The 13,086-nt window shown below is 40.4% G+C and overlaps 1 protein-coding gene across 3 annotated transcripts in view; it reads right to left on the minus strand.

Annotated features, from left to right (window-relative positions):
• Window positions 1-13,086, minus strand: part of mboat1 (membrane bound O-acyltransferase domain containing 1) — a 127,737-nt gene that overhangs the window by 80,297 nt on the left and 34,354 nt on the right. For 2 of the 3 annotated variants that reach the window (XM_060849880.1, XM_060849879.1), the window contains exon 2: window positions 11,143-11,288. The exons of the other annotated variant lie outside the window; for it this stretch is intronic. In XM_060849880.1, the coding sequence (XP_060705863.1) occupies window positions 11,143-11,288 (146 nt within the window). The remainder of the gene's footprint in view (window positions 1-11,142; window positions 11,289-13,086) is intronic. 3 annotated transcript variants of the gene reach the window in all.

The raw sequence follows: 13,086 nt of genomic DNA on the forward strand, positions 1-13,086 counted from the left end.
TGAGTAATATCCCAACAATTAAAGGGAGTCAGGGGGCTGAGTTGAGTATGGTTACAAAAGAGATAGTGCTAGAAAAGCTAAAAGGTCTTAAAATTGACAAATCTCCTGGCTCCGATGGAGTTCTGAGGGAGGTGGCTGAGGAAATAGCGGAGGCGTTGGTTGAGATCTTTCAAAAGTCACTGGAGTCAGGTAAAGTCCCGGATGATTGGAAGACCGCTGTTGTAACCCCATTGTTCAAGAAAGGATCAAGACAAAAGATGGAAAATTATAGGCCAATCTAACCTCGGTTGTTGGTAAAATTCTAGAATCATTAAGGATGAGGTTTCTAAATTCTTGGAAGAGCAGGGTCGGATTAGAACAAGTCAACATGGATTTAGTAAGGGGAGGTCGTCAGGCAGCATCCAATGAACAGGAAATTCGACGTTTCGGGCATAAGCCCTTCTTCAGGAATGAGGAAAGTGTCCCCGAAACGTCGAATCTCCTGTTCTTTGGATGCTGCCTGACCTGCTGCGCTTTCTCAGCAACACATTTTCAGCTCTGATCTCCAGCATCTGCAGACCTCACTTTCTCCTCTAAGGGGAAGTCGTGCCTGACAAACCTGTCAGAATTTTTTGAAGAGGTAACAAGTAGGTTAGACCAGGGAAACCCAGTGGATGTGGTCTATCTAGACTTCCAAAAGGCCTTTGATAAAGGTGCCACATGGGAGGCTGCTGAGTAAGGTGAGGACCCATGGTGTTCGAGGTGAGCTACTGGCATGGATTGAGGATTGACTGTCTGACAGAAGGCAGAGAGTTGGGATAAGAAGTTCTTTCTCGGAATGGCAGCCAGTGACAAGCGGTGTCCCGCAGGGTTCAGTGTTGGGGCCGCAGCTGTTCACATTATATATTAATGATATGGATGAAGGGACTGGGGGCATTCTAGCGAGGTTTGCCAATGATACGAAGATAGGCGGACAGGCAGGTAGTAGTGAGGAAGTGGGGAGGCTGCAGAAGGATCTAGACAGTTTGGGAGAGTGGTCCAGGAAATGGCTGATGAAGTTCAATGTGAGCAAATGCGAGGTCTTGCACTTTAGAAAAAAGAATACAAGCATGGACTACTTTCTAAACGCTGAGAAAATTCATAAAGCCAAAGTACAAAGGGATCTGGGAGTGCTAGTCGAGGATTCTCTAAAGGTAAGCATGCAGGTTGAATCCGTGATTAAGAAAGCGAATGCAATGTTGTCACTTATCTCAAGAGGGTTGGAATATAAAAGCACCGTTGTGCTACTGAGACTTTATAAAGCTCTGGTTAGGCCCCATTTGGAGTACTGTGTCAAGTTTTGGGCCCCACACCTCAGGAGGGACATACTGGCACTGGAACGTGTCCAGCGGAGATTCACACGGATGATCCCTTGAATGGTAGGTCTAACATGCAAGGAACGGCTAAGGATCCTGGAATTGTACTCATTGGAGTTTAGAAGGTTAAGGGGAGATCTAATAGAAACTTAAAAGATAATACATGGCTTGGAAAGGGTGGACACTAAGAAATTGTTTCCGTTAGGCGGGGAGACTAGGACCCGTGGGCCCAGCCTTAAAATTAGAGGGGGTCAATTCAGAACAGAAATGTGGAGACATTTCTTCAGCCAGAGAGTGGTGGGCCTGTGGAATTCATTGCCACGGAGTGCAGTAGAGGCCGGGACGCTAAACGTCTTCAAGGCAGAGATTGATAAATTTTTGATATCACAAGGAACTAAGGGTTACGGGGAGAATGCGGGTAAGTGGAGTTGAAATGCCCATCAGCCATGATTAAATGGTGGAGTGGACTCAATGGGCCGAATGGCCTTACTTCCACTCCTATGTCTTATGGTCTTATAGCCTCACTGATCACTTGGTGCTCTATTCCAACCAAGACATAGTAAGTGCAAGTAAATGTGATGTCTACATACAATCAATTTAGCTGAATAAAATAGAAAAGCTCAGCAGATCTGCCAGCATATGTGGAGAGTAATCAAGAGTTAACTTTTCGGATGGAGGGTCCTTTCCTCAGCTGAAGAAAGATGGCTGTATCATGAAATTGTTTGTGAATTGAAGTGAATGTTGATACTGAAAAGATTAGGAACTAGTGGTCTACAGGGCCCCTAATGACTGCGAATAAATTAGAAGATAATAAAGACTTGTAAAAAAGATAGTATATGAATCATGGGTGACTTTAATCTTTAAACAGATTGAGACAGCCAGATTGGCAGCAGTGGATACAGTTTGTGTTCAGCACAGATTCCTTGAACAATGTGTTTTGGATTCAACCAGGGCTCAGGTTATTTCAGAACTGCTGGTGTGTAATGAGGCAGGACTAATAAATTATTTCAGAGTACAAGATCCCCTAAGGAAACAGTTGGGCTGAAGGACCTGTTTCCGTGCTGTATACCTCAGTGACCGTAATATGGTAGAATTTAGCATACAGTTCAAGAGAAAGGAACTTAGGTCAGAAACTAATCCTAACTAAGGGCAATTACAAAGGAATGAGGGTAGAGCTAGCTTAGGTCGACTGGGAAAGGAGTTGAGGAAAATGACAAACATTTGAGAAAATAGTTCATGGGTCACAGGAAAGCTATGACCCAGTGTAAAAGACGGTTTCTAAGAAGGGGATAAGCCAACCATGGTTAAAAAGGGAAGTTAAGGCAAGAATCAAAATGATATAAAAAACAATGTGGGAAAGATTAGTGGTAAGACACAAGGTTGGGAAAGTTTTAAGAACCAACAAAAGATGACCAGAAAATAATTAAGAGGAAGATGATAAACTTTGAGGGTAAAGTTGTAAGTAAGATGGACAGCAAGAGCTTCTGTAAATACATAAAGGGAAAGAGAAGCTAAAATTAACATAGGCCCCTTAGAGAATGAGGCTCGGAAATTATAATGGTGAATCAGGAATAGCTAGGATCTATTTGTTTATAATAAATCATAATTAGTGTTCATTAAAGAAAGCTGTTCCTAGCTGGATATCAACTTGGTCAAAAAATAAGCAAATTGGTGAATTCTGCTTACTCTAAAATCTTTAACTTTTGTGACAATTCCAGCAGTAGAGAGGCTTGACTTCCAGTGTGCCACCTCAGTGAGGTGTAACAATATTAATGATCTAGATTTCACTGTGACAATTTCTAAGTTGGCAGATACCAAATCTTGGAAGCAATGTAAAAGGTGAAGAGGAAATGTAGAACTTCCAAAGGACTTTGACAAGTTGGCACAGTGGCTGGATATGTGGCACAATAAGTTCAATGTAGAGAGGTGATATATTTTGGCAGAAAGAACAGCATAAAGGATACTGTTCCAAAGCATGTGCAGGAGCAAGAAATCCTGGGTGCACAAATCATTAAAGGTAGCAGGACAGAGGGAGAGCAATTAAAAAGGCATACAGTATCTGAGGCTTTGTAAATAGAGGTATAGAGTACAACAGCAAGATGATTATGCTGAAGGTGTATAAAACATTAGTTAGATCTCAGCGAGAGTACAATGTACTAACTGGTGCCATAATTTAGGAAAGATATGAATACATTGGATAGAATGCAGAAGAGGTTCACATGAACGGTTCCAGGGTGAGAATTTCAATGACGCAGACAGATTAGAAATGTTGTGACTATTTTCCTTAGAGAGAAGGCCGAGAAGAAATATGATTGAAGTCTTCAAAATCAGTTCTGGGCAGAATAGAAGGGGAGAAACTGTTGCTATTCACAAACAAATCAAGAAACGAGCAAACACAAATTTCAAGTGATTTGCAAAATAGTAAACGTGATGCAAGAAGGAACTTTTTCATACAACGTGTGGTTCGTGTCTGGAATACACTACCAAGAAATGTGGAGGTAGGTTCAATTGAAGCATTTGCGAGAGCAATCGATGATTATTCAAATCGAATTAACATGCAGGGTTATGGGGAAAGGAGAGAAGGATAGTACTACATCATGATGTTCATTCTAATAGCCAATTTAAACATTGAGCCAAGTCGCCACCTCTGCACCTTATCAAATCCACAATACTTCAACAAAAAAATTCAATAAAGATGCAAAGATGTGATTTTCCCTCAACTAAACCATGCTACTGCAGACTAATCTGTACTTTTCTAAGTGATAGTTTATCCAGTCTTTTAGAATTAATTTTAATACAGCTAAAGCATTTGAAACCCTAAATAATTTTTCAGATTACAAAATATTTGTATACTGGTAACTTGAGTTGCAAACCGAGACAAACTTCAATTCACTAAGGTTATTTACGAGAAGAGTTTCACCCTGCTTTCAGAGTTTAGTCAGCTGAAAAAGGAACAGAACTGTCTTGCCTTTTGCCCTCATTACTGTGAATGTTGACTTCTGAACTACTAAGTCAATTTATTTTGAAGTTGTATCTACTTGAAAGAGTGATGAAGTCAGATTCTACCATGGCTATCAAAAGCAGCTGGAATAAACAGACGATGGGAAATAAATTACAGTGTAGTGGAGAAAGAATATGACATTGGGACTAGCTAAATTGCTGTTATACAGACTCGCTTCCTGCTGTGCTGTAACCATTCTACCAATGAATCAAAGTGAAAAGTGCGGAAACATGAAAGTTCCTAATGTGTAAAGTTGGTGCTTTTTTAGTTTAGCTTTACATGGAAGACATTGCTGAAATATTCCCAGAACTAAAAATTTAACTGCCCTCAGAAGGAGAGAAGAAAGTCATGAGGAATAGCTAACTCTTGCCCGTTCAAACTAATCTACTGTGTACAGCAAACATCACGCTGTCTACTAATTAAGATAGCAGTGTGTGGCCTGACACATATTTTTCAGTTCTTTAATGTCTCACAGAAGGGAGTCCAAGTTCGTACAATGCCAGCACGATCTAAAAATAAGGTGTACCCAGCTGCAGCAGAATATGGAGTGGTGAAACAGGGGTTATGGGCAAGAGGACATTAAAAAAAAGCTCCACCAAGTGAGAACGTGTGCCCAAGACCCTATGGAGGACATACTACAGGTCCTCACCCATTAAGAGGTTTTCCAAGTGGAACTAAAAAATCATTTGAGATAGTTAACTGTTATAGCCAATGTAGCCCAGATGATCTGGACAGCACTACGATTGTCACACTTTCTGCTTTCTAAAAAATCAAAATAACCAATGAATGGAAGCAGCAGCAGCAACAGATGACAGGGATTAAGCATGGATTATACATCCTCACCTCAATGAAGGAGACAGTGATAGCCATCACTGGAGTAAGGCAGTGGTCAATGGCAAGGTCGAAACCATGAAAGATAATTGCACCTGTCTATCTAATCCACTTTGTCACATCCTACTTACTCCTCATCCTGCAATCTGCCACAATTTATAAACCACAGATGGTCGAGTCATGCTGCTTTCAACAGAGATAACAGGAGGACAAATTCCTGTTCAGTACAAACTTTCAATTCTGGATCTAGCAGACACTGACTCACCTACTCCAGTAGGTGAAAGGAAGGACTGCAGATGCTGGAGAAGAGTCGAGAGTGTGATGCTGGAAAAGTGGAGCAGGTCACGCAGCATCTGAGGAGCAGCAGAATCAAAGTTTTGGGTATAAGCCCTTCATCAGTACTCCACTGTCAAGTTAAGAGATGGCAACAATTTTCCATCCAACATATACCGTACATTTAGAGTCATAGAGATATACGGCATGGAAACAGACTCTTCGGTCCAACCCGTCCATACCAACCAGATATCCCAACCCAATCTAGTCCCACCTGCCAGCACCCGGTCCATATCCCTCCAAACTTTTCCTATTTATATACCCATCCAAATGCCTCTTAAATGTTGCAATTGTACCAGCTTCTACTACTTCCTCTGGCAGCTCATTCCATACACGTATCACCCTCTGTGTGAAAAAGTTGCCCCAATGGTCTCTTTTATCTCTTTCCCGACTATCCTAAACCATTGCCCTCTAGTTCTGGACTCCCTGACCCCAGGAAAAAGACTTTGCCTATTTACCCTATTCATGCCCCTAACAATTTTGCAAACCTCTATAAGGTTACCCCTCAGCCTCCGACGCTCCAGGGAAAACATCCCCAGCCTGTTCACCCTCTCCCTATAGCTCAAATCCTCCAACCCTGGCAACATCCTTGTAAATCTTTTCTGAACCCTTGCAAGTTTCACAACATCTTTCCGATAGGAAGGAGACCAGAATTGCATGCAATATTCCAACAGTGGCCAAACCAATGTCCTGAACAGCCGCAACATGACCTCCCAACTCCTGTACTCAATACTCTGACCAATAAAGGAAAGGATACCAAACGCTGCCTTCACTATCCTATCTACCTGCGACTCTACTTTCAAGGAGCTATGAACCTGCACTCAAGATCTCTTTATTCAGCAACACTCCCGAGGACCTTATCATTAGGTGTATATGTCCTGCTGAGATTTGCTTTCCCAAAATGCAGTACCTCACATTTATCTGAATTGAACTCCATCTTCCACTTGAGCCCATTGGCCCATCTGGTCAAGATCCTGTTGTAATCTGAGGTAACCCTCTTTGCTGTCCACTACACCTCCAATTTTGGTGTCATTTGCAAACTTACTAACTGTACCACTTATGCTCGCATCCAAATCATTTACGTAAATGACAAAACGTAGGGGACCCAGCACCAATCCTTGTGGCACTCCACTGGTCACAGGCTTCCAGTCTGAAAAACAACCCTCCACCAACACCATCTGCCTTCTACCTTTGAGCCAGTTCTGAATCCAAATGGCTAGTTCTCCATGAGATCGGACCTTGCTAATCAATCTCCCATGGGGAACCTTGTCTAACACCTTACTGAAGTCCATATAGATCACATCTACCACCCTGCCCTCATCAATCCTCTTTGTTACTTCTTCAAAAAAACTCAATCAAGTTTGTGAGACATGATTTCCCATGCACAAAGCCATGTTGGCTATCCGTAATCAGTCGTTGCCTTTCCAAAACACGTACATCCTGTCCCTCAGGATTCCCTCTAACAACTTGCCACCACCAATGCCAGGCTCACTGGTCTATAATTACTTGGTTTGTCCATACCACCCTTCTGAAACAGTTTCATTATTTCTCTTATTTTCACTTCCATGGAAAGTGATAGCTTTTGTTAATTAACATCTCCTGCTATTCATAGAATCTCTACACTGTGGAAGCAGGCAATTCAGCCCATCAAGTCCATACTGACCCTTCAAAGAGCATTCCTGGCAAAGCCATCACCCCTAACCTATGCCTGTACCCCTGTGCATTTTCCATTGCTAATCCCTCTAGTTTGTGCATCCCTGGACACTACGGGTAAATTAGCATGGCCAATCCACCTAACCTGCACATCTTTGGACTGTGGGAGGAAACTGGAGCACCTGACAGAAAAACATGCAGACACGGGGAGAACATGCAAACTCTACACAGGCAGTTGCCAGAGGTTAGAATTGTACCCGGATCCCTGGTGCTGAGAGGCAGCAGTGCTAACCACTGAGCCTCCATGCCGATCTCTCCTGCTCTTTTCCTTACCCACACACCTTACCTTTTGTTCTTTTTTCCACCTACCCAAGCTTCATTTTCTCAAAAATTATTAGATATCTAATTTTTTTTGAGTATTGATGGCAAATCACAGACATAAGTCATCAAGTCAGAGCTGTACAGCAAGGAAACAGACCCTTCAATTCAACTTGTCTATGCTGACCAGATATCCTAAATTAATCAAGTCCCATTTGCCAGCATTTGGTCTATATCCATCTAAACCCTTCTTATTCATATCCAGATGCCTTTTAAATATTGTAATTGTACCATTCTCCACCACTTCCTCTGACAGCTCATTTCATACACACACCACCCTCTGCATGAAAATGTCCCTTAAATCTTTCCCCTCCCACCTTAAACATATGCCCTCTAGTTTTGGATTCCCCTACCCTAAGAAAAAGACATCATATAAACTGTTTCTCTCTTCACAAATGCTGTCTAATGTCTTAAATATTTCTAGAAGTTTCTATTTTTATTTAAGATTTCCAGTGTTCACAATATTTTGTTCTTATAAATGAAAAAAAATTAATTTGTGATTCACCATATGCAACTAAAACCAATTTGCGATACAAGCAGAAACACTGCTTGGATCTTCGTGATAGCACTAAGCATTGATGGAATGCCACCTGTTCCCATGGTTCTTTGGCCTTACAGAGCTCCACATTTCTGGACAGGTCTTCTGATAACAACTGCTTAAGAAAAGGAGGAATACCTTCAATCAACAACTTCCTCATAGCCCAAAATGAGGACAGATTACAATGAAACTTGCGAAATACATAAAGGGATAGACAGGGTAGATGCAGATGAGACATTTCTCCTGACTGGGGAGTCTAGAACCAGGAGGCACAATTTAAAAATAAAGGTAAGACCACTTAAGTCTGAGATGAGGAGAAGGTTTTTTTCAAACTTTGGAATTCTCTACCACTGAGGGCTATGGATGCTCACATGACTAAGTATTCTTAAGTTAGAGATTGATAGATTTTGGATTACCAGTGGCATACAAGGCTGTGGAGATAGGATGGTTAAAAGATAATGGAGGTATTCAATCAGCCATGATTTTATTTAAATAGTGTGGCAAGCTTAATGGGATGAATAATCTACTCTTGTTCCTACGTTACAATGGGAAACCAACTAGGCTGCAATGCCACCATGTTGCTGTCTCCACACAGCTGACACTGTTCAAGCCAATGATTACGATAAAACAAGGCTCTCTGAAGACGCATACTAAGTTATAAAAGTCTACAATTTTAAGTCATACAAATTACAAACAAATGCAACACAACAAGTGATCTTGTCAGAGGAAATTAGACGTCTGCCTCTATCGGATTTCCAGTGCTAAGGAAGCTTCTTTTCAGGTTTGGAATTTAATAAAAATAGTTAAAAAAAGTAGCTACAATCCTAATACAACCCATGGGCCAAGTGATGCCTACTTCCTCTTTGGTGATTTTCTGAAGTGTTGCTTCACATAATTCTGGGCTTCCCATCATTGCCAGCTCAATGAGCTGGATTTCAATACTGACCGTTTATTGCAAAACTCTGCAAAGACTATTAGTGGGAGGTAAAGCCATTACAACTTTCTTACAACCAACTTTAAGGACTATATTAAAACTAAACTATTAATCCTGTAGCAAAAACATAAAATGTTTGGGTATTTTAAACAGATCAATTAACTTTATTTGTCTCTCTACATATGCTAATATTTCAGGTCAACAACCTTTCATCAGAACTTGAAATGGAACAAGTTTTAAGCAAGCATGCAGACAGGAAGAGAGTTGTGAATGGCAGAATTATGAGCAGCTGCTCACAGAAGCCAAAAGAAAAACAAGTGAAAACCAGGAACAAAGAGGGAAACAAAATGAGGGCAGAAACTATGATCTGAAAACACTGAATTTAATGAACCTCGGAGGCTGTCAAGTACCTAATGGAAAAAAAATGAAGGTCTGCTCCTAGAGATTACATACAGCTTCGTTGGAACACTGCATGAAAACAAAGACACAGATGTCTCAGGGGAGCAAAGTGAAGCATTGAAATATTTGGCAAAAAGAAAGCTCAAACCCAGGCTATCAAACCAATTCTGTATTTACACCAGAATCAACTTCGGTTTCTTTACTTGCCCCAACAACACTGCCTTTGCCTTGATCCACACAGTTTTGAACATTTAATGCCTTCCAACTTACCACTGACTTTGCTGTTCTTTCATACGTACAGTGCTCCATACTCATCTTTCAAGCTTTTTTATCTTGCTTCATAATTCAAACTTCTTCCACTTCTGATGACTGGTTATCAATCTGAAATATTACTACCTGAACTTTTACTCTGGAATTGGAAGCAGAGTCTGGACAAAATCCGGCTTTGCAAATCCAACCCTGGATAAAGTGCATTGGATGGCTGGAACCTTGTTCCAGATAGAGCAAATAGGAACATATCAAAATGGCCACTGGCCCAGAGTATAATGGCGTGTTGTGGGAAGGGCCAGTCTCAGTGCTCCAGCATTCTGTTACAGCTGTGAAAAGAGAAATTTACGACCTTTCACACTTCTTGATGCCTCATCCATTCAAATCATTCCCCCATCCCAACCGCCCCTCATGCTCTCATGCCAACATCGGCCCTCCTATACATTCCCATTGCTATTTATAGCCTTGATGCATACCAACCGAGGAAAATCCATGCTCTCCAATCACTATCCTTTGCTCTTACACCCTTCAGTATTCTGTATCAATTATAGACACAATGTTTAGATTAAATAAACTTATTCAGTGCCTGTTGATGAATTCACTATTCAAAAATAAGCCCTCATCCATAAAATCCCTTTCACTATATATACCTTCTTTTAATCCCTTATAAAAATAAGCATTGCAATCATAGCCCCACTGGCTAGCGAAGTTCAGAAGCAAGGTCTGGGTGGATGGGGTGAGAAGGTGGCAAATAGCCCTTTTCCCTTTCCTAATGAGGCACAGAATGTCTATGAACGAAGTATAAACTCCACTCCCAGTAGATAACTCTCAAAATCCTAAATCCTCCAACAGCCACTGATAGAAAATTGTTCAACTTTCTGCCACTAGTTATGTATCGTCCCCACCCCATCCCACCTTCAAACAAGCTTCAAGGTGACATATGCATGGAAAGTGACTTATTTAAAAGTAACAAGCATAAGGTTTACTTCGAAAGAAAAAAAGAAAAGATGTAGCATGTGGCACAAACTCACACATTATAATTAGCTTTATAGTTTAACCGAGTATTTCTTAATTGTCCATTTTTAAATAAAGGCAGGGTCACAGTTTAATGCCTCATCCGAGAGTTGACATCTCCAGTAATGCTGCACTCCCTCAGTACTGCGTTGGGTGCATCAGCCTGCATTATATTCTGACTGAGAGGCGAGTGCTACCACTGTGTCACACATGACAGTTATCACAGAGCATTCTGATTTATCAGTACAGAAAAACAAATTAATGTCATGATTTTCACTTAAGTTTGCTGTTCACAAGTTCCTATCGAATTAACATTGTATCCATAACAGTTAGGCTGAAATCAGAAACATTACTGGTGTCTCCACAACAAATCCTAATTAGATCAGTACGCAGATAAATTTATACTGATATGGAGATGGGATAGACTGTAATAATAAACTCTAACCTTTTGTAAACTTACCATCCAAAGCAGAAGATAGCAAAATATATGCCAAGCATTGTGATGACCACATGACGTACAACAACACCAGCTCGACTGGGACTGAGATAAAGACGGAACCAGAAGGCTGCAAAAAGGGCAAACAACTGACATACTGCAAAATTCACCTGCAAAACAAAACAAAAAGTAGCCTGAACCAACAGGAGCCAGACCTTCATTCAAGGCACATCTACTACTGCAACCCTGCCTGCTCAGTCAGTCAGCTTTTAGACAGACATTGCTAGAAACCTATGTTGGAAATAAATGGCATAAGTTCAGCAGTTTCCTATTCCTGATCGAATAATCTCAGTTAATAATTCACTGTGCAGTGCTTGCTTTCCGGATGTAAACTGTTTTTCTCGGTAAGTGGGGTACCAGAGTTTACCGTCCAACTGGTTTCCCAGCTCAGATCAATTTAATATCAGGTAACATTATGAGCAGTACAACCTCATAAAATATAGAATCCACAAAATTCTCATGTTTAAACAGATGTACAATTACAAATTGTACATCATAACCATTAGTTCAGACGTTGATCAAAACTAATGAAACATTTTAGTATGATTTTGAAAGATATTCTACAATTATGAGACAGTTATTTATGTCTGGTTTCTAATGTGGTTTACATTAGATTACTTAGCGAACCATTATGATTGCATCTAATTTAAAAAGTTGCAGTTCTTAGACATTACTATTTATCAGGTTTTCGAAGAGGAAAAATATCCCATTAAACTTTTAAATAAAGCTTCTTACCATGCGTGGGTATTCAAAGGATTAGGATTATACAACATATTTCTTCCCAGTTGTAAATTTTGGCATGTACAGTCCTGCTGACACTTGGCATGAACAAAAATCATAAATCTCAGTCTAATAAAGGAAAATAACTTCTATTTCCCATTAGTACATCAGTAAATCTAATCTCATACTCATTTGTCTTCCCAATGCTGCTCAGAAATGAAAACTTATAAATCTTACCTCCCATTCTCAATGTTGTTTTCTACCCTCCCTCTTGTCTTGATGTTCTCTCCACATGTCATTCTAAAACCTTCGGTATGGGTATGGGTTTTTGAACCACAAGCTAAGTACTGGCTATCTCAAACTGGCCTTGTAAAAGTGGTAGCAAACCTTTTTTTAAAAACAACCACATTCTGCATGATAGCATTAATCAGTTCCAGGATTTTGATCTTGTGGTGACAAGTGGAATGACGATCTATATCCAAGTCTGGAGGTAGAGATTATGGAACTGGAGTACTGCTTAAAAAAAGCTCCCAGCTCCAGCAAAATCCCTCACCCCACCCACGTCCCTAATAGTTGGGCCTCCAGTAGCACACAGTACAATACAAAAATACACTACAATAGTGTCTCCAGATGTGCACACAGGAGTTTTAAAGAAGGTGTATTCAAGGGCAGCAGGATAGAAGAAACCTCTGATACATAAGCAGATGTTTAAATAAAATGTTTTGCTTAAAATGAAATTGCTTGGTTACAAATTTTATTTAAGAGAAAATTGTCATGGCTGTTGTATGAGAAAAGATGTTGTTGGTAAACTAATAGTTGAAATCACACTACAAAGAGAATTGTTAAAAATAATTTGAAAATGAAAAAAATGTTGTTTCCCAGAGAAATGAGTGATGTGGTGTTTAAATTTCAGGGTTGCTTTAATGGTATGTATACTTTGTGTGCCAATGTTACTGGATCGTTGTAAAACAGCACATTCCTTCAACAGTTTGCAATAAGCAGAGTACCAGCGTCAAAATTCTTCTTCTTGGGGAGAAAGCAGAATTAGGCTATTGAGTGAGACAATCAGCCATGATCGTGATGAATGGCAGAGCAGGCTTAAAGCGCGGAATAGCCTTCTCCTGCTCCTATGTTTCTATCTTAAGTATTGCATCTTTTGTAACCAAAGTTTGGGGGATGTATCAAGTT

The sequence above is a fragment of the Hemiscyllium ocellatum genome, chromosome 34, assembly GCF_020745735.1.
Source record: "Hemiscyllium ocellatum isolate sHemOce1 chromosome 34, sHemOce1.pat.X.cur, whole genome shotgun sequence".
Lineage (NCBI taxonomy): Eukaryota > Metazoa > Chordata > Chondrichthyes > Orectolobiformes > Hemiscylliidae > Hemiscyllium > Hemiscyllium ocellatum.